Source organism: Corythoichthys intestinalis, chromosome 22 (assembly GCF_030265065.1).
Source record: "Corythoichthys intestinalis isolate RoL2023-P3 chromosome 22, ASM3026506v1, whole genome shotgun sequence".
NCBI classification, from domain to species: domain Eukaryota; kingdom Metazoa; phylum Chordata; class Actinopteri; order Syngnathiformes; family Syngnathidae; genus Corythoichthys; species Corythoichthys intestinalis.
In genome coordinates, this window is record NC_080416.1 from 24,875,139 (window position 1) to 24,898,227 (window position 23,089).

The window sequence follows — 23,089 nt, forward strand, 5'->3', positions numbered from 1 at the left end:
TTGTATGAGATTAAACATAGGGAGAAAATTCGCTCCCTGGGTGTAATAATAAGAGTATTTCTCATTGAAAAGTACATAGAAATGCATACAGTAAAAACTTATAAAATTACAGCAATGTAAAACAAACACAAAACAAAAAAGGTTTTAACGTCAACCCCTTGAACTTCTAATACAAAGCGTTCTTTGTGCAAACAGTTTACGTTGAATGTGATTGAGAATGTCCGAAAAAGACCATCAACCTTGAGAGAAACCGCATACAAAAAAAGGCATGTGATTTTTTTTGGAGAGGTTTTTGAATAAATGCTAAAGAAAAAACGTTGCTACAAACCCAGTGCACATTAAAACACTGTCAAGTACTGTACATGTCTCAAACACAAAAGAGTATAGAAACCTTATTTTATATCTGAAGGGCACTCGTCTACAGTCAGACACCAGGCATGAGAGAGCGACAATCGTACTACACACAATGGGCATAAAAACCACAAAGTGGAAGAGGGTGGGAGGTTTTGACTGCACGATTCATGAATGCATTTCATTTCGCTGCCTGGCTGGAAGAGTTCATTAAGGATCTGGTTCGGCACAACCTTGCTTTCTATTGTACGGCAAAAGAGCCGTGCACACTGTGCTGAAATCAACGTGGATTTCCCCAGCCAAAACATACCGAAGTATTGACAGGCAGCGGGTGTAGTTATTTAGTCTCTGGCACAAAACTGTCACTTCTTTTTTCATAATGGCTTTGCGCCGCTTATCTTTTATACTCATGCAGCTTGCAACTATCATATCAACAGGCGCCTAACCTGCCAATTTCTGGGAATACCCGGAATGTGGAAATCTCTTTGGATTTTAGAATCACAACACAACCCTTTTTTCTGACTCCTGGGCATTCCTGGAAAAAAAACTACAAGAGCTGACTTTTGTGAAGAAACAACCTTTTCACATAAAATAAGCAAAACGACATCCAAATCAACAGGTACTGACCTGCTGCCCGTACTGCATGCCACCCATTGCTCCTGGTGTTCGACCCTGCATTCCCATTGGATATCTTTGAGGGCCGGGAGGTCCATAGCCCTGCCCTGGATAGGACCCTGCTTGCTGGGGTCCAGCCCCGGTGGGAGGCCCTTGCTGCTGCTGCTGCTGTTGTTGCTGCTGCTGCTGCTGCTGTTGTTGTTGGGAGTAAGGGTTCGGACCGCCAAATGGTTGGCCACGCATCTTCCCTACTTGGTCCATTGGGCTTGCAGGCTGTGTGACAAACACAGACAATCCCAATGAATAAATAAGCTCAAACATGGACGGATTTTTTAGCAGAATTCAACATTATATGTCAAAATCGTATAGTGACAGTGAAACAGCTACATATGTAGCGCTGTCCCTACTAGTCGAGGTCATCAATGACATAAATGCGTCGGAGAGCACATCATCCCATCGACGGTGAGTAAAGGGTTACAAAAATATATGCGCGGAAAGTTGAGAATGGCAGTGCGCAAGCGGAGAAAGCGACACAAAGCCAAAAAAGCATTCCTGTTGAGTTTGAGTCACTGCCTATTCATTTGGGTGATTCCCAGGTCACTTCCTGTTCTGTAACGCAAAATAAACAGGAAGTGACCCATAAAATACCCCCAAATCAACAGGAAGTAACTGAAAATCAACAGGTAAATTACCTTAAATGGCCCAAAATTACCTCATTGCCTGGCATTGGCTGCCACTGACTGCCATAGACGTTCAATCCGTTTGAAGTGGGAGGGATGGCAGCAAATGATTGTTCATTCGCTGTCACCCTCCCAGCTCAAATGGATTGGACGTCTACTAGTGATAAACTCATTCCAATTCACAGCAGAAGCTTGTTTTTCTGTTTATTAGTTTTTTGTAGAATATCCTAGAATGATTTTCTGACCAATGTATCGATAGTCGTTGTATCGCCATATCGTCAGATCATCGTTATCATGAGCTTTGTATCGCAAATCGTATCGTATCGTGAGGTACCAAGAGGTTCCTACTCCTATGGCAGATCGTAAGTCCATATAACCTGTGTTGTTCTTAACGGCGTTAGAGTTTAACAGCGTTATTTTTGTCAGTAGTGAGTAACCTAATTAATTACTTTTCCCATCTAAGAAGGATGTAATGCTGTGCTTTACTACAATTTGGTAAATTGAATGATGCGAGAGATGTCTAAGAGACACGGAGAGTGCAGAGCGGAAAGGGGTCGTGACGCCGTTGCAAGCACGATGCTAGGTGGCTCGGACCGTTAGCATAGCATTCGCGTTCTCGCTAACATTAGCATTTGGCGTGCCGAGCGTCATCTTGTACTCTCGGGCAACTTTTTTGCCCTAAACTTTTCTTGAATGACGTATCCACCTTGTGTGATTTTTGAATAAAAAAATGGAAACACTGGACTGCTTACTATAATCCATGACTACACTATTCTTACTTACTTTATATTATAACTACGGCTGTAGCTATCAAATATTTTAGTAATCGAGTATTCGACTGAAAATTCTATCAATTAATTGAATAATCAGATAAAACATTAAATATACATGAGAAAACAAATCATTTCACCTAATATTGAACCATTTTCAGACTATAAATGTCTTTATTTTCGATGTATATTGTTGAAAACAGCCAACAATTGCATCTCTAGGAAAAAAGATATAACAAATTCACTGCTTTTACTCAAAAAACTTGTAGATATTATAACACAAATCACTTAAAAGTTAGGTGTTTTTCCCATGTGTTTCAGTTGAATTTCCATTTGTGTCAAGCTATTTTTAAGTTCTAGTTAAGTTTTAAATTAGTCTAAATTTTAAGTCCTGATAGGATTTTGAGTTTTTGCAGTGTTCAAAATAAATGTATGATACCTGCTGTATTGGAGCACATTGGGGACCAGTGCTACTAGGTGTTTTATTCAGCAATGACTACTGAGCTAAAACTGACAGTTAGCTTTATTATGTTTTTATTTAACACCCTCATCACTCTACAGAGCTGTGGTTTTACAGATTAAATAAAGCCTGTATGTAAGACACGTTAGCCACGCATCGACAGTGGTCATAATTAATAGAAACCTAGCCCTCCGCAGGGCTAACGTTATGTTAGCAAGGTACAGTAACGTTAATCTAATTTATTAGCGCTGAGAAGTCTACTGCTTTAAGATGGCGGCTGTTTACTAACGCCGGCAAATCTGTCATGTTGCATCTAGTTCTATACACATCTGCTAACGCCGCAGAGTCTGTCATGTCGCATCGACTTCCATATACATGTGATGTCTATGAGACGCATCAGACGTTACCACTATTGTAGCATCATGCGGGCGTAGTTTGTATCAACGTTGGCATAGTTTGTAACTGCTGTCGGCAGCAGTCAGGTATTCAGATTCAGAGTTTTTTTGTCATTGTCATGATAACAACGAAATTCAGATTGGAGTTGCAACAATACTACGAGTTAGTACCCATGCTAACTTAAAGCGCTTTGGGCATGGTAACCATGGAGATAAATGCACTAGATAAGTACTGTCCATTTACCATTAAAGTGCTTGGTGCAAAGCAAGATAAAGGTAAAGTGTCCTCAGTGCCCCCACAGAGGCAATATTATTGCTTCTTCCTTTACGCACGTGATGTCAAAATTATTAGAGTAGTCCACAAATCGTTAAAAAAGTCTGCTGACAAATCGGGAGAAAAATAGTCGTTTGGGACAGCCCGAGACATATGTAACACTAACAGTTGGAGTAGTCTGAATAATTATGCTGTATGACCACCTTAGGCATTTACCACATTTTTCACTCTTTTGCACTCTGCAACACAATTAGCCACAATTAGCCACTCGCGAACTAATTCAAAAAGCGGTGCGCCAGTGCCTTTGAAGTAAACGTGCAGAGCGTAATCCACTTATTTTTAAATATAAATTAGGGCTGCAGCTATCGAATATTTTAGTAATCGACTGAAAATTCTATCGATTAATCGAGTAATCGGATAAAACAAATATATTTTCAGGTGAAGAGCAATATAGATATACATGAGAAAACAAGACATTTTATCATTTTCAGTCAATCAATGTCTTTATTTTTGATGTATATTGTTGAAAACAGCTAACAATTGCATCTCAGATGTAACTAGAATGAAAAAAAAAGACTAATTCACTGATTTCACTCAAAAAACCTTTAGATCTTATTTTTAAAAAGTATATACATAATTTATATATATATATATATATATATATATATATATATATATATATATAAACACACCTAAAAATGCCTTTACGCTTGATAACACACACCGCGTTTTTCAATTGAATTTCTATTTGTGTCAAGCCATTTTTAAGTCCTAGTTAAGTTTTAAGTTAGTCTAACCTGTAAGTCCTGATAGGATTTTGAGTTTTTGCACTGTTCAAAATAAATGTATGATACAGGCTGTATTGGAGCACATTAGGGACTAGTGCTACTTGGTGTTTTATCCATCAATGACTACTGAGCTAAAATTGATAGTTAGCATTATTGAGTTTTTATTTGACACCCTCATCACTCCACAATGCTATGTTATGTTAAAGCCTGTATGTAAGACACGTTAGCCACGCATCGAAAGTGGTCTTAATTAATTTAAACCTAGCCCTCCGCAGGGCTAACGTAAGGTGAGCTAGTAGTGACAGTAACGTTAATCTTATATATTAGCGCTTAGCGCTCTTTATTAGCGCTCTACTGCTTTAAGATGGCGGCGGTTTGCTAACGCTGCCCAGACGCGGCCTAGTCTGTCAAAGTGCATCTAGTTCAACATACATGCGATCTCTATGAGACTCATTGGACGCTCCCTGGAACTAAGGTAGCATGTGCGGGCTAGTATTAAGCAACGTCGGCGTCGTTTGTAGCGGTTGTCGGCTGCAGTAAGTTTTTTTTTTTTTTTTGCTTCTTCCTCTTCGCACGTGACATCAGCGCGTTGTCCCGCATTAAAAGTAGTCCGAGCAAAACCTGATGCTTAGAGCTGTCAAAATAAACGATTACTCGAGGTGAATAAAATTACTCGGATCAGTTTTTAAACTCGAGTTACTCGAGTTGCTCGAGTATTCGTTTCAGCTCTAATATAAATCACCACTGATTACGAAACTGTGATTTAAGAATTTTAATATGTATTCCTCCATTTTAAATTAGCAAGGAAAAGGTTTTTCTGTACCATGTAATCCATATATAGTTTGAAATCACATTTAAAAATTCTACATATTCCTCCATTAAATTCTTCATCTTCAGTATCACTTATGAACTGAAATGGATGGCTAAACTAGAGCACCCTTTTTGCGTCTTTCAGTGAGCAAAAACGTGGTTTATAGTTCGAAATCGAGGTTCCAAATTAATGTGATGTACCGCCAAAAACATATTGAGAACTATGACATCCAATAATAAGGCCATGCTTAAAATTGGCAGCCAAAATCTGATTTTTAGCCCATGTGGAATGAAACTGGATGGCCCTTTTGCAGTCTGAACAGTCACAGAGCTCAGAGATTTTGCAAGATGGACTGAAACCACATACAGGAGGTACAGTGTATCACAAAAGTGAGTACACCCCTCGCTTTTCAGCAGATATTTAAGTATCTTTTCATGGGACAACACTGAAAAAATGACACTTTGACACATTGAAAAGTAGTCTGTGTGCTGCTCATATAATAGTTAATTTATTTTCCCCTCAAAATATAGCCATTCATATCCACACACCTGGCAACAAAAGTGAGTACACCCCTTAGAAACTACGTACATCCCTAAATGTCCAAATTGAATACTGCTTGTCATTTGCCCTCCAAAATGTCACGTGACTCGTTATAGGAGTGCTGTCAGCATTGCTGCAGAGATTGAAGAGGTGGGGGGTAAGCCTGTTAGTGCTCAGACCATACGCCGCGCTCTACATCAAACTGGTATGCGTGGCTGTCACCCTAGGAGGAAGCCTCTTCTGAAGACCGTACACAAGAAAGCCCGCCCGTCTCATCAGACCATAGGAAATGGTTCCAGTAATCCATGTGCTTTGTTGATATGTCTTCAGCAAACTGTTTGCGGGCTTTCATATAGTTTCATATCAGACTTGGGCAAAATGCTTCTCAGTCTGAACAGCTGAAATTGGATTTGACTGTCTGTGATGTCACTCTATGCTGGACGAAGCTTTCGTTGCCACAGCAACTTGTCAAGGTGTGTCAATAATGTGGCCCAGTCTGAACGGGTCTAGATCTGATTTGGACACTTGATTAAAAATTGTGAACAGTAAGCCCGAAAAATCATAGGAAATCAGAAATCAGATTTAAATAAATTATGTCTGCAGTCAGAATGCAGGCTTATTTAGGTCAATTGAAGCCTCTAAATTGTCCGAAAGTTTGAATGTGAGAGAGGTTGTCTGTTGATGACTCCTGTGAATGGCTGGCGAACAGTCGAGTGTGCGACCCTATCTCAATGAATGGCTCAGACTTATCCTTGACACTAATAAGAACAAGCGCTACAGAAAGTGGTTGGAAGAACATGTCAAAACATACAGACGGAATTGAAAAGCCATTTGCAAATATCTTCTCAAGGCGCAGAGGGAGGACAAAAAGTGGATTTACTCTTCCACTAGAAAAGGGAAAAAATTGGCCACGAATGAATGAACGGGACCTACTATAACTGCCAGGAGTCTTTTCCTGCCCAGGCTCATTGTGCCAGTGGGTGGATTCTGTTACAGACGAGAACGGTGGGGTGGAGTTATGCGTGAGGAAGCACGAGTGTCTGCGGTGGCTGGACGTGGGCCCGCCGCTCAGCTGGAACCACGTCAGGATGGTGTCTGGACCCTGGAAGATCCACATGGTCCAAAGCCTCTCGGGAAAGGCGGGAGGGAGTGTAATGTAGTAGTGCCGGCTGTCAGCAGCTGGGTCCAAGGTCATAAAAACAGATGATGTAGAGAGGGAATCCCTCCACGTGACGCAAACGTAAATAATTAAAACCTGGATTTCCGCCCGGCATTCCTCAAGTGTCCGTTTCCTGATTTGTGGTCCAAAACTCACAGTCGTCGTGACCCAAGCAGAAACTTATGAGCTACAATGGCTGCTTTGAAGACGAAACACCTCCTGCCCCGCTGACCTCGGGCAGCAAACACAAAGCTTTCATTGCTTCCCACGGTTATTAATCTGTGTGTGTGTGTGTGTGTATGTTTCTCCTCTCCCCACCCTCCCAAAACCTCTTTTCCTTGGTTAAGGGAGACAACCACCAGGGCTATTTATAGCCCGCCAGACAGAGAGGGCAGTCTGCCGAAAATGTAACAGGTCCCAGCTGCACTGCTGTTTGAACCTGGGCCAGGCCTTGCGCTTCCTGGTCTTTAATAAAGCAGCAGGCTTTGGCATTCTATGAATGACAGTGTTGCAGTCAGAGAGGAGGAGGTCTGGCGGGCGGGGGGAGAAGAGTGGGTCAACATGGCAGTTTGCGTTTGGAAGGTGCGTAGGCGTGGAAAAATCAACAGGCTGTCAGAGTGGTCAAGCAACATTATCCAAGATAACCAATTCCACTTCGGGTTTTCCCCGTAGCCGCCCCCAGGCCACGCTCTCCTGAGCTCCTCCAGGTTCAGAAGCATACATATGTGTTGCGTGGAGGGGTGGTGTTACTTCTCTCCTTTGGGTCATTACCAACTGCGCCGTGGGGGGAAGAGGTAACAAGTCTCGGTAGACACGCTCCTATGACCTCTATTGCACTTTTAACCCCAGTCTGCAAGGAAGCACGCATATATATCACTCCGCCACCCCCAACTTCTACCCTGATGGACAGCTTGAGCGGAAGATGACCAGTGGATACTGATACAGCAGCGTGGTATGGGATGGAACGGGATGGCCATTTCCTATTGAGCTGCCTGACAGCTCAGCACAAAGCGAGAGCTGGAAAGTACAGCTCAACTATAATCAGCATTTCCAACTCCCCAAGCCAAATGGAGAGTCATTGCTGACAGTGAACCGCCACTCAACTCACTCTCGTTGCTCCATGAAAAGCCACTCGAAACCTGTGCGCATGTGTGTGTGAGGAAACTATTCCAAAATCTGCACATCATAAGCCAGTGTTTGAAAAATATGCCTTTGCACTGAAGTCACTCTATCCTGTTGTATTCATTATTACCTCGTAATCTTTTTAGTGCACAGATAAGAAAGAAGACCTTGTTCCAGTCACTCGCCCTGATATTGTATTATCACTTTGTTGTGAGAAAAAGCAAGATGCCATGGTCAGGGATCCACTATTTGTATGAGGTAGATTCTAACTCTCTGTTCAGTGCAAAAACACTCACCATTATCAATGTGGTAGAGCAATGTGTCAGTAAAAGGCTAACGATAACAGACTAACGTCTTCTCCTTCTGGTGTCTCGCTCTCCTGAGAAATCTTTCAATAAACTCATCTGAAAAATGTATTCAGCAGTTACAAAATAGCGTGAAGATATTAACGTTAGCTTAATACTATCAATTAGCTTACTCACATTAGCTTAGCTACACAGAGTAACTACTTCATTGTGCTGCATTGATAAACTTTGACATATCGTACAATAACCCCCATAATATTTGTTCACGTCTTAGTTTGTTGGGTTCCTCAGTACTTTAATCACTTATTCTGTCAGTTTGCCCCTGACTTTGACAGTTGGTTAGTTCCAATAAGCTGGCTAAATTGTTAGGTGTTATGTTTATGTTACTTCGGGTTGTTTGCACACTCTTTCATTTGGTAGGTTTGAAAGTTTTGCTAGTTGGTTATTTTGCCTATGCATTAGAGCTTTCCCGATTAGTCGGCGTCATCGAGAACGTAAATGCGTCGACGAGTACGCCATCCCGTCAACGGTTAATAAATGGTTAAAAACAATATATGCATGGAAAATTCAGGATTCAAGCAGGGAAAGTGGAGCAACGCCAAAAAAAGCGTACCAGAGTGACCAAAGCATGGACTTATTTTAACAAAACAAAGGAGGGTACACTGTCGTGTGCTAAGATTGCATACCACAGCAGCACGTGGCCGTGAATTAACACCTGAAGCGCTGTCACCCAGGTATAATTTTGGAAGACGACAGGAGACAACGAGTTGGCGGATCGTAAGTCCATATGAACATTTTTTATTTAAGTTGCCTTTATGTGGGTCGTTCGACAAAGTTTTAGGGGCTAATGTAGCTGAACAAGCAGCTACGTACTTTACGTAGCGCGTTGCCGCCTCCGTTAAACTCAACAATATTGAATGCATCTTGTGTTTTAGAATCAATTTTTACAAATAAGGAAATCCTCATTATTTTGCTTCAACTACATCAAATTATAATCAATAGAAGAATAAATACTAATGCTTCGTCGTAGCTCCCAGCGAAGGTACATGTATGTAAAGTGCGTAACGGCTCACAGCTACATTACCCCTAAGTAATAATTTTGTCTCTCTCAGCAATATTACGACTTTTTTTTTTGTAATTTATTTGGCTCTAATACTCCATCATAGTATCCTATCAACATGCATCATTACGTTTTTTTCATGTACTTCGTAATACGTGAAATTTATTTGGCTGGTGCTCACTCTAATGCTGAGAATAATATACCGCAAAAAAGAGAAAGTAAGAACTGTTTTGAATTCTGTTGAAAAAGTGAAGTCACAGTGTTCTGAATCTGTTTACATTTCATTCTTTTGCACTAGTTAATAGAGGTGGGAATCTTTGGGCACCTAACGATTCGATTACGATTACGATTCAGAGACTCCGATTCGATTATAAATCCATTATTGATTTTGCACGCCTCTACTAGTTAATGCCATCAGCATTTGACCAAATTGTTTATTTGTGATTTATTATTGTTATTAATGTGTTTATTTGTACTTTAATAAAGAATTCAAGTGTTCCAAAATTTTATTGTGAATTAATAACCGTCAACAAACATTTAATTGCTAGTTAAAAAAAAAAAAGTTCATAAAAAATTATTAGACTAGTCAACTAATCAGACTAAACGGGAGAAAAATAATCGCTTGGGACAGCCCTACTGTGCATTAGTTAATTCACTAAGTTTATCAGCTACTCTGCCAAATATTTGTCAGTTTGTTATGATGGAGGTCAGTTCATACAGTACTGACATAACCCAAATTTATACGAAAATTAGTTCCAAGTCTGCCTGAGTTAACAAAGAAGTCAGAAATATGGCAAATATTTATCTGAAAAATACTTGCACACAAATATTTCTAGACTGTGGGGTGTTTGTAACCTCATTGCAAATCAGTGTCAACGTAAATCAAACGTAGCGTGTTCACGGTACACCTCTTACAAAATAGCAAATAATACTACATGTTAGTACCTTTTTTGTCAATAGAAAAATAACAAAACTGAGGAGTTCTCTGCAAATCTATAGGGTTACCAAAATGTATTGCTTTTTCACATACATCATGAAATCATCATTATCACAATCACGTAAGAACACCTGCACTCCAAGCTGGCAGATAACAGCGAGCAGTTCACTGTTCAGGCCTTCATTGATCTGTTTTTCTTTCTTTTTCCTGTTATTTACGTTGTCCCATTTGACACAGTAATACAAACGCTGCAAGATCACACAGCGCTTTAGCCAAGGCTATGCATTTATACTTAATGCATGTGAATCAATTTCTACTATTTGGGGAGCGGAGGCTGGTAGGGAGTCACTATTATGAACTGCTGTTATTCAACTGTTTAGTATTAAAGGTTTATATTACAATTATTGTCACAAGACATACACATATTCTGCAACGTGTTGTACTACAACACAATAGCAAATTGTAAGGGTGTAACAGTACATGCATTTGTAGTGAAGGTGCTCGGTTCGGAACGGTGGCGTACCGAGCGAGTTTCTGACGTAATGTAACCCTTACTTTTCGAGGCTGTGAGTCGATCGGGTTACAGTTTCTTAGTGTAGATTATATTTACTCCCGTGTTCTCTACTGTAATGAGGACCAACACGGTAGGACAGTATAACCCAGAAATGTCAACGGTGCGACAACGTGGCCGCCGCGAGAACGCAGTGAAAAGGGCATTAAAGTCAATCAGACAATGCACACCGGTCGCAGTGCGGCCGCGTGTTAGACGCGTCCCAGAAGCGGCTCAACACGACGCACACGAAAAGAACGGCAGAGTTTATTATTTCACCCAAGACGTGACCCTCCTGCGTCAATACTAGAGCTGGGAATCTTTGGGCACCTAACGATTCGATTACGATTCAGAGGCTCAGATTCGATTATAAAACGATTATTGATGCACCCCCCTTCTTTTTTTTATTATTATTATTATTTTTTTTTAATGTTTTGTACATTAGTTCCAAAATTGTTCAAAAATACTCTCAGGCTAAACCAAACTACTATTTCAGTATCAAGTTAACATATAGCAGTAAACAAATATACAAAAATAACAGTAAATAAAAAACTCCAGTCCCCATTCTGTATCAGCAGCTTTAAACTACATTCAATTAATTTAATGTTGTGAATCAACCGTTAAAGTTGTTAAAATTGCTCCCGTTATTCCATAATTTCCCTTTTGTCTACTTTCGACATGTGAAAGTTTTAAAACTATTTTAAAGATAGATTCAAGTCAATATTTTACCGATTTAGGAGTATTTTAGATAAAAAGTTAATTAGGTTCGCTTGGAAGGTTCGCTACAACAGCCTTGCAGGGAAGTGTACTGCTTTAAGATGGCGGCCGTTTACTAACGCCCGCATCTAGCTTTTTGTAGATGTGCTGCTAACGCTACCGAATCTATATTGCATCTAGTCCTATATAAATGATATCTACTGTAACATTATGTGGATGTACTTTGTAGCAGCTTTTCGGCAGCAGTCAGGTATGTTGTTGTGTTTTTTTTTTTTTATCTCGTGGCATGAGTTGAGCTAGAGCCGTGAGTTGAGCATTGGCATTACCCGAGGGGCCGGGTAATGAGAAGCATGATATTAAGCTACTCTCACTCCGTTCCTCATTGCGTCCCGAAGAGTGCCCGGCGCGCTGAGTGTGGTGTACTTCCGCTTTACTTGGCATATTTCAATAATCGGAATTTGGATGTTTGTGAATCGTTCTCGAATCTTCCACGGCCCAATCGCGAATAATCTAAGAATCGAAAATTTTGCACACCTCTAGTCAATACTGCTACTGGTAGCTAGGATCGGGCAGACCAGAAGTCACTCGCGTAAAAATACGGTGGATCCGGTCGATTTTCAAACTAATATTCAATCGTAACCCACTTTTGAGTCCATCAGATCTCTTGAGTGGTAGATCGGGGCACAGTTGACTTGTCATTGTTGATTTACTGCTGTCTTCTCTGCTATAATAATAACCAACACGCCCCCATGTGTAATACAAAACCCTCCTACCTAAGCCTGTCGCAATATGCAATAATTCCATTTATCGCACGGTAAATAAAAATGAAGGCGATAATTTTTCCGCTGCGATTTATCGCCTCGCGTGCACCCGCGTGTGCGCGTGCTGCTGACGTGCTTTTAAAAGTTCGGCTTCCTTGTTACCAACTACGCAAAATGCATTTTAGTTCTGTTTTTAGTTTAGTGCAGTTTAAGTTTAGTGCAGGTGGAGAAAAAAAAGAAAGAAAAGGTGACGCTTACCATTGAAATGAAGACGTTAATTATAGCAAACAGAGTGTCCACTGCTGTTGACGCCAGGATCGAAACAGAAAGTAAAATAGCGCTCTCCTGCTCACCGTCAGCCCCGCGGTGCGTTCAGGTACACTAAAAAAAGTCTGCCACATTACGCGGTGCGTTCAGGTACACAAAAAAAAAGTCCGCCACATTAGAAGCCGATTCGTTACATAATTACAGGTACTGTACTGTATTATTGTTATTATTGCTATTATTATATTATTGTTATTCTGATTTTTATTCATATTTTATTTGTTTTGCTCTTTGTAATTGCTATTTGCAATTGTAACAGCAGTATTTATTTAGGATGTAGTGTGGGTTTTTGGGCTGTGGAACGAATTATTGGAATTATAATTTATTCTTATGGGAAAATCCTGCTTGACATACGACCATTTCGACTTACAAACAAGCTCCTGGAACTAATTAACTCCGTATGTAGAGGTACCACTGTATTACACATTAAACGCCATAGCAGAAGCTATGAGGGGAAACGTTTTCATTTGCCTAGATGCTTAAATTATTAAGTGGAATTTTATTTTTCTTAAAAAACACATTTTATTTCTTCTGTGTTTCTGTGCAGTATTATTGTTGTCTTTTCCTAAAAAGTATTTTTGAATTTAAGAGTAAACATTTATTGCATTTAAATGGGTGTACATGATCTATTAGTATATACTGTCTTCTCACAGTGTTATTGTAATTTTTTTTCTTCTAACTGGGGGGGTGCAATAATATCGCATATCGCAATAATTTATTAAATAAATTATCGCACACTAAAATTTGTTATCGCGACAGGCCTACTCCTACCACAACAAAACAAATAGGAACTAATATTCACATAACAACTAAAGTTATACAACATAAAATATATAATATTAATGAATACTACATCACATTTGTAAAATATAAACACATAATAATAGCCCATTTAAATAAAATAAATTGCAATGAGCTAAAACACCTGTAATTAAATAAGAATAATACACAGATCCTGCTTACACAATTAAATTTATTAATTTCTGTGTGGCGCTTTAACTTGAGAAAATCCAATAAAGCTTTTGAAAACCGTTTATACGAAGAAAAAAAAAAAAGATTCTTTGAAGCATTTCATTTGTAAAATACATGTTAAAATCCTTGTCATTGGGATTGCTTTTCTCTTTAGCACAGGACTTCTTTTTAATTCTTTCAGAAAGAAAGCTGACCAATACGCGGGGTCCGAAAGGCAAATTGTTGTTGGAGCATCTTTAAATACCCGCTACTTTTTGAGCAGAATTCTAGCTTTGTATAGGCTAATGTTCCTATTGTTGAAAGCACAAAAGTATGTAATAACCAACTAGCACATTTATATTTTGCATTTTGTTTTTTTACTGTACCGAAAATGAACCGAACCGTGACCTCAAAACAGAGGTACGTACCGAACCGAGATTTTTGTGTACCGTTACACCCCTAGCAAATAGCCAAGTGTAATGTAGCCTGCTAGATTACACAGTTAATTAACAACGTTAAACAGTAGTTTTGTGATAGTTTTTCTTTTCTCTAGTCTGTACATAAAACCTTCCTGTTTATGGAAATAAGAACAACAACAGATATCAGGTGGCATGAAAATTTATTTGGTTACAGTTGTTTACATTTTCTAACGTGTAAAATGTGCATCGGACTACCAGTTTTTTCGAAACATAAAAGTTATTAAAATACATATAACATAAAACAATGGTTTTTAACTCATTGTTTAGCATTGATGGCAACTCAACCTGCCGACTTCACTCTGCATTTGTTACTCAATTTTCTCATCAACTTGTAGAGGTAACTCCTCCCCTCCCATAATAAAATAAATAACCACAATTAGCACATGGCTAATCTGCATAAAGGAAAGCCCGATTACTCTTGGCAGGAGAGGTTGGGCTGATGTACTGTGTTACGACTGGCCTGCTGGTGGATATTGCAACCATTCAAAAGTGTGTGTGTCTGATGTGGGAAGGGATTTGTAAAGGGCTATAGAGGGAGGGGGCCCACTAGAGCAGATGGGCCGAAGCGGCGATGGGGAGGCGAGGTGGGGGCAGACGATAAACAACTGCTGCTAATTTAATCCGCCACGGCGCACACACCATTGTTCCGCGTTAAAGCCCCTCAGCACGCAACGCAACAGCCCAAACACACGCCGTGGAAGGCAGGCCCTCGTGAGGCGGTGCGCATCGCACGTCACACAAAAGAAGGAACAGGATATCCTATCCCGAGACCACAGGAGTCAATTTTATGGCCGTAATTGTTGTTTCCAAAGGGCAAACCACGTGGACGCGTGCGAGCGGCTGGCTTGCATCACTGATGATGTTTATTCACAGTCACGGTGGGAGAAGCACACACTTCCGCTTAGGAAGCGTTGCTTAAGGAACTTCTTTCCATGACACTTTTCCCACTTTCTCAAATTTAGGATTATGAAATGGTTTACTCATGGCAACCAAAAGCCGACAAATGATGTCACTCTTCCCAGAACGAAAGGCATGAAGTAGTATCAACTTAGTAAAGAATTTTTTTTAGCAGTGGTAAAAGGTAAATGTCTGAAATTGTCAGACATTATTTACCCTCACACCTTGGTAAGGAGAACTTAACATTCCTGAAGTGACCAAAGCAACCAAAAGCTAGCTAGATTACGACCTTCAAAAAAATGAAGAGAATGATCAGCCCCATCTTTCCGGAATTTCTGTCAATCAAAAGTAAAGTTGTGTACCTTGTTCTGCGTTGATTAGGCATACTTTGATGATCCGTATCGTATTTTTGACTACACTTTAAAGACTATTTAACTACACGAAACACAAAGTAAGCGAAGTATGGCTACTAATGAGCTTTTCTGAAACAATAACATTCCGAAACAGTACTAAAAACAACTTTGCGGAGAAAGGTTAACTGATAGTGGCGTGGCAAGTGTTTGGGACATGCCCAGAAGTGACTGCTAGGATAAACGGGAGACCACAAAAAACAAGCAAAGAGGCCATGTTTTTAATTAAGTAATCAGTTTGGCGTCCTGATGCATAAACCATGGGCGCTCCCGCTGACCGAACGGTGACTCGGGATAAGAAGCGAAAGACGGCCTAGTGTGGGTGGAGGGGGTGGCAGCTTTGCGCCTGCTGGTGCAAGTTTGCACACCGAGCAGAGGCATCAAGACTTGACTTGGCCAGATGTATGGCCAGCTGTTGCCTCCAACTTTTAAAGTATGACGGGACGATAGCTGTGGAATAACTACTTATCTCTAGTAGAAAACGAATAAAATAGCTTGTCCGATTACCGTAACTTTCGGACTATAAAGCGCACCAGACTATAAACCACCACCCACCAAATTTAACACAAAAATGGCATTTGTTCATAGACTATAAGCTGCAGCTGTCCTCACTTTATTAAGGGATACATAAGGCCGAGTTATACTTCCGCGTCAGACCTACGCCGTCAAGGAAGAATCGAGTTACGACCCTACGCCGTAGCCTGACGCGCGCCTCTCGATTTTTCTAACCTTCGCGTCGCGTAGACGCGTATGACGTAGCGAAAACGGACTGTGATTGGTCCGCTCAGACTGTTGTTTCCGGTTTACCGCGAAAACACCGCCATTGTAGAATAGAATCAAACATTATTTTCTACACGCAAAAATGCACCAAGCCGACGGGGGTATCATCGAAGAGCAAGTCTCGTCAAGACATTATTATTGTGATTGCCAAATGGCAAGGTCGGCGATCGGGAAAAAAAAAATGGAAGAACCACCGAGACGTGGGTGTTCGGAATCGAGTGGCCACACGAAGCGGTGACCCAGTCGGCCAAAAACTGCCAACTTTTTATCACTTTATGTCGTATTTTTGGTTGGTGCACTTCATCATTTACTGTGTACATATGTTTCAAGTATATGAAGAATAAAGCACAGATTTGGTGTCAAAAGAGTTGTTTTGATCTTTTAATTTTCAATAACAGACAGTTCACACACACAATACATCATCACTGATTGAGAGTGCCTCGGTGCTTTTTATGAGCAAGCCTCCCAACACAGTTTGGGAAGTTCCCTAGACGCCAGAAATCTGCTATGGCTTCCCAGTGGCTGGTTGTAGGACACGGCAAACAAATCAGGCTGGAGGGCTTTGCAGACCTTGAACGCAGTGCTCGACGCCAGTTTGAAGCTAGCCGCCACAGCTAGCTCTCTCCACCAGAGTCTTTAAAACTCTCTGTGCGGCATCAAAAGTCAGCCAGACCGCCTCGAAACCGTCTTCTGCGTCGCCTGCCCGTCAACATTTGTATGTTGTATGTATGTAAATCCATGTTCTGTGCTAATCACTTCTTCAGTTACTGTTCCAGTTGTTTCATTAATTACTAGCTATGGTATTTGGTAACACTTTATTTGAACATCATAATTATGACATGACACTGCCATGAGCATTAACAAATGCTTATGACTAGACATGTGCCAATTACCGGTTTCAAGGTATACCATGGTATGAAAACATCAAGTTTTTTCAAAACCGCAAAAACTTTTCGAGGTAACGTCCCTAAGGTATTAGCCATTTTTGATGTCCCAAAATGCAGGGAAAATTCCTCGCTTGTAGCTGCAAGGCTCAACCCTCCCCGACCGATTTTTGCTCAGTGAGTCAGCTGTGCTACATGATGGCTGGAGGAGGTGAAACTCCAGAACGTTTTACCCCATTGAAGAAAACTAAATTGCCGGTATAGAAATACTTCAGCTACAGAAAAGTTACAGATGGCCGTGGCTAGAGAAGAAGGGCCAACCGACATGTAAAACATGTTTGCGGCGGGTGTCTGCCGAGGAGGCAATACCTCCAATATGATTTCGCATTTATACAAAATGTTCGTAAACACTGTCATGAACGTTTCCCACCAGCTACGAGAGTTAACTCCAGCATGCTTAGTGTGTCTAGCGATGGTAAAACATGGTGTTTTTTTCTCTGTCAACTGTCTGTGTTGAGAAAGAGAGTATTTGTATAATGTAAACATGATACGAGTCATGCACACTTGCTTTTTTTATGGAAAATAATTTGTAGAATACACTTTTTCTGGAGGGGGCAGCACCTCCATGACCCTAATGAGGATAAGCGGCTCGGAAAATGAATGAATAAATGATTTATACTTATGTTGCAATTTGCTAATGTTTTGAAAAATAAAAATCCTGTTCAAAGGGATTTTTTTTTAAACCCTAATATCTAAAAGTAGGAAAATTTAGAGCTGTAATTGCAATACAGTGTTACCGTGAAACTGACATTTTGGCTTAAGGTTATCATACAGTCAGAACATCATACCGGCACATGCCTTCTTAAGAAATATCATTTTGTCTCATTTTTGAATGGAGGTAAAAGATCTGAGCTGGACATAAATATAGTAGGGCTGCAGCTATCGATTATTTTAGTAGTCGATTAATCGATGAATTAAACAGTTCAATTAATCGAGTAATCGGATTGGGAACATTAAAAATTAAAATATCTGGGATGAGCCTCAAACAGTATAAAAAATGAATAAATGAGGATCTATGTAAAAGAACAATTGGCTAACTTACATAGCAAAAATCTGCTAGCTTAAATGCTATAAAATGCTAACTTTTTTTTTTTAAATGCTCTTAACAAATAGTTCAGACTCATTTCCACAAAAAAACTGCTAAATATGCAGCACCTATAAACTTAATTAAGGATGCATTAAAAAACATTAGCCCAAAAGAAAACTTTGATTACGTTGGTCTGAACAGGGAGCAGTTGGATTTAGCCATGTGAAATGCGGCAGACCAGAGGGCAGTGTATCCACCCTAATCAATAAAAATAAATGTTAACACTTTCAAAATAAACCAATAAAACGCCACTGTAATGAAACGAATACTCGAAGCAACAAAATTTAATTCGAATATTTTTTTTCTAATCGAATACTCGAGTTAGTCGATTAATCGTTGCAGCACTAAAATATAGTGACATAATTTGCCCGATGATACTTAATGACATCTGTCATAAGCATTCATTAATGCCCATGATAGTGGCGTGTCATAATTATGATGGTCTTATGGCAGTCTTATGATGCTGATGTAAAAGAAAGTTACCTATTAACCCAAATAAATCAACAAATAAGCTGCAGGATTCAAAATGAGGGAAAAAAGTGGCAGCTTATAGTCCAAAAATTGCCGTAGTTTCCCGAATATAACGCACACTTTTTTCCCTCAAAATCAACTTGTAAAATCATGGTGCGCATTATAAACGGGTTCATGGATGGAGACAGAAATATATAAACCGATTGTCTTTTATTGACACGGCCACGTTGTGTTGAAGAAACGTATGCGGTGATCCGTTGCCGACCATTACGGTACGTGACGTCACCATTTTGTTTCGGTAATACTTCACTCTGATCGGCCGAATGATTTCGTCTGTGTTAAATTCTGCTTTTTTCACTCTTCATAAAGCACAGAATTTAGTTTCTTGAACTCATTTGAGTCAACGTTTATTGCAGCTCCGCAACTCGGACCATAACAAACGTAACAACACAGACTTCCTGTGTGTGTCCGTCAACTATATCTGTCCCTTGGGAAACTCAAACCCAAATAACAATAGTTCCTATTGTTACTGTCGTGTCGACAGCGATGAGCTCTCTTGGATTTCCGACTTACGTTCTCACTTTCATTTTACCGTATCAATCCATGGAAGAAACATTTATTCATCATGATGAAACGAGCAAGTTATACAGCAGCCTTTAAAAGAAAAGTCACATCTGTTTTGTTTTCTCCTAGATTCTGGTAAGTTGGAGAAGTTGTCAAATCATATTATTACCGTAAATATTGTCAGTTTATGGTAATGGATTGAACTACCAATATGCTATGCATGTGCTGTGTTTCACCAGTCAGTAAAATGACTTTTCTGTGTCTGTACACCAGCTCTGTTTTCTTGTATTCTTCTATTTATTGGTGCTAAAATTAGGGTGCGCGTTATAAACGGGTACGATAATTTCCTTTAGATTTTACAAGTAAATTTGGGGTGCGCATTATACACGGGTGCGCCTTATATTCGGTAAATTACGGTACGGTAAATTTGACACCCAAAAAACATAGGGATCGCAATAGATTCTAACCGGAGATATTTCTCACGTTATATTTACATGTTGATATTTACAGTTTTAACTCCGTTGCTAACCAAAACAGCATTAAAGCATCGTAAGTTGTTTCGTGACTCCATGAACTATTTCGGTTTTGAACAAGGTACCAATTTCAATTACAAAATATTAGATAACTTTGCTTTTATATATTTCTTGATTTACAAACTTCAATTAATTCAGCAATCAGCCAAGTAAGTACAACCCTGAGCAGCTCAAAAATATTTCGCAAAAAAGGCATCTGAAGATTTATCTGCGTTCATAATTTCACACTAGGTTGTACAAGCACTTCAGAGACAACCACATGCTTACAAGCAATTAAAAAGTCAAGTTTCCCTTCTAAATCAAACCTGTCTTTTACTCTTTAGCGGGAAGAGAAACGTTAGCAAAAAGCAGGGTCAATGCCTACCTCGTGGATGGAATTTTAACTCTGACACACTCCACTGCCGGCACACACATGAAAACACACTGACCTTGTATGAAATGTGGCCTGTAGTGACCTGGTAACATGGGGTTCTATATTTACACTGTCACCATGTAAATGTTGTCACGACTCAATTTCTTAAGAATGAAATATTGGCGAAATATATCTGCTCATACATTATTTAATGTGTTTCACCAATCACTTTCAATGACATCTTATTTCGTCGTCCTTTAAATGTTTTTCTATCTCCTCGTGGGGATGACGGTGTCGTACTTTTTCAAATATTTGAGTTATGATGCATTGCCTCTTGATTTGCAGCTCGGCAACCTTACTAGTATTAACCTGCCATCGCGGTCCCTTCAGATTCAAGGTACTGAAGCAAAAACAATTTAGTTTAATAAAAACACCATCTCGTAAATAGTGGCCAGGCGTTTATTTGCTCAAGTGCAGACGGAGGCTGCATCTATCAGTGGGCAGGCCTTTATTTGTCCACATTTCTGGAGCGGTATCGACAAAGTTAAGAGTATATTATAATTTATGAAGAAAAAAAAAAGATTATGGGTCACTTTCATAAAGTATCCCTGGAAAATTGGCGCAGAGCTGTTGCGGCTTTGTACATTCAGATGATTAGGTGGTGGCAACAACTTTGGCAAGGAGGTTCAGGTGAGGAAAAATGATTTCTTGGATGGCTACTGCAAAAAAGCCTATGAAGAAATTCGTGAAAACAATGAGAATTAAAGTAGGGCATTTACGAAACTGTCGACTGCTGTAATATATAATGTAATTATCTTTAATACCGTGGAGGGACCTCATTTACAACACGTGGTAAGCATTTGTTGTTAATTAAGCTAAATAAAGCACATAACAGCCATTTTTCATATACTGTATAAATAAATCTACGCAAGCTAGCACTAATAAGTGTAAAATACGTAGCCAGAAGCATCGTTTACTACCGTCTCAAATCAACAGACGCTTCCATTTTTAAAGGTTAACCACTTCAAATCCCTAATGCCTTCGCACCATACGTCAAAACGTAGATGAAGTCTCCCCTCTAGCATGAGACTCCGAGAAGGATATTACTATGCTAATCTGGAGTCTTTAAGAAGGCAAATGTCAAAGGGAATGAATGATCCTTTTTCCCACCCCACGCAGTCGCCGGTGCAGTAAGACCTCCTTTAACATTTGTCCTCAGAAGTGCGCGACACACTTGGGGTTAACCAACAGTATGACTAGACTCGGTGTATTTTTCATTTTCATATGTTCCTTTCCTATGCATATCCATTGATGTAATGACTTTGCTGGAAACCAGTTTAATGCACTAAAAAGGCCTGTGACTAGAGATGATGCCGATCGATCGGGTCCGATCACGTCATTTTCAAAGTATCGGAATTGGCAAAAGAATATCGGCCATGCCTTTTTTTAAATATATATATATATTTTTTAATTAAATCATTTTCTAATTGTATTTAACGTTACAGACATAATATGTTACACTCATCCAGAGTCTTTAGTTTAGGCTTAAGGTATGGTTATCAAATTTATCATGTTAACGGCAGTATTTAATTTTTTAAAAAATTTATCACGTTAAAATATTTAACGCAATTAACGCATGCGCTGCACGACCCACTCACGCATTGTCGCGATCAATCTGTAATGGTGCCATTTTACCTATATATAGAGCTAAAAGGCAGCGTAAATTGAGTAGAGTGAATTTTGGCAGCCTTTGGAGCCTTTTTTTAATTGGCTAAAGCCTTACAATCCCTCTCCCTACGATTAGAAATATCGTGGTAAGCAATGTGGGGAAGAAAGGTGGTAATTGATCTTTTTCTTAACACCCTATGTTATTTCCTAACGCAGAGAAGATATATCAATTGGTACCACTACGCACAGTCATGGTTGCACTTCCCATCACGCATTTGGGCAGAGCAGTTAAATGGCTACAGTATCATTTACTGAAAGCTCAACAAATACACTAGATGACAATATTTAGTCACAATATACAAAGTCACATTTATCCTTTAAGAATTAAAAGTCTTTCTATCCGTGGATCCCTCTCACAGAAAGAATGTTAATAATGTAAATGCCATCTTGAGGATTTATTGTCATAATAAACAAATAAAGTACTTATGTACCAGGGGTCGCGTTAACCGAATATTTTCCGTCGTTGACCGTTTTTTTAAAACGGTAACGGAAAAAACTGAAGTCCAGCCGTCATTTTGACAAGTTGCAATTCACACCCCAGACCACAGGGTGGCGAGTGAGCATATTAATTAGCTATTGTCTCTCTTGATGCATGACGTCGTTGGCCTTACTCGGAAAAATGTCAAGGCAACTGAGTGTTTGCCTGGCACGGCCAGACTGTTCTCCCTGTATTTTTCAAACACTGAGAGAAAAGTCTGGGACACAGCCTCTCGAGTAGGTACAAAATCAATCGACAAATCAGATTTGTTTATTTGCGTGACGTGTTCTTCGCGAGAAACGTCACTCTTGCGCGCCGAAAGTCGTCTCTACGTCAACATGGATGGCGACGGGAGAGCAGAGAATATGTTCCAATCTGCAGTAAATTCAGTTTTAAATGAGCTAAAACACATCAACACGAGTCATTGACAACAGTCTGTCTCGCGCTAGCCATGTTGAATAAACTCCGTTCTCCTCATATGTTTACTTCCGCACGCAAGTCCCTCGTCCTGCCCTCGTCGCTTTGCTAACGGCACATTTGCCCGTCGCTGACTGGTGCACTCCGCTGTCTGTTTGCCTCTTGTTAAGCTTGTTCGGACGGAATATTAATTAAAAATGAATGAAAACTAAATACTATTGGTTATTATTATCATTTTAAAACTGTAAGTGACGGGTAAAAATAGATTATGACCGGATTTTTATGACACTGTCAGTCAAAATGACAGACAACGAAAAAGTCTAGCGCAACCTCTGTTATGTACTGTATGTTGAATGTATATATTCGTCTGAATTTGATT

At 39.8% G+C, this 23,089-nt stretch overlaps 1 protein-coding gene across 2 annotated transcripts in view; it reads right to left on the minus strand.

The window, feature by feature from the left end:
* Nucleotides 1-23,089, minus strand: part of arid1ab (AT-rich interactive domain 1Ab) — a 110,737-nt gene that overhangs the window by 64,071 nt on the left and 23,577 nt on the right. For both annotated transcript variants that reach the window (XM_057827845.1, XM_057827844.1), the window contains one exon: nucleotides 979-1,239. In XM_057827845.1, coding sequence (XP_057683828.1) covers nucleotides 979-1,239 — 261 coding nt within the window. The remainder of the gene's footprint in view (nucleotides 1-978; nucleotides 1,240-23,089) is intronic.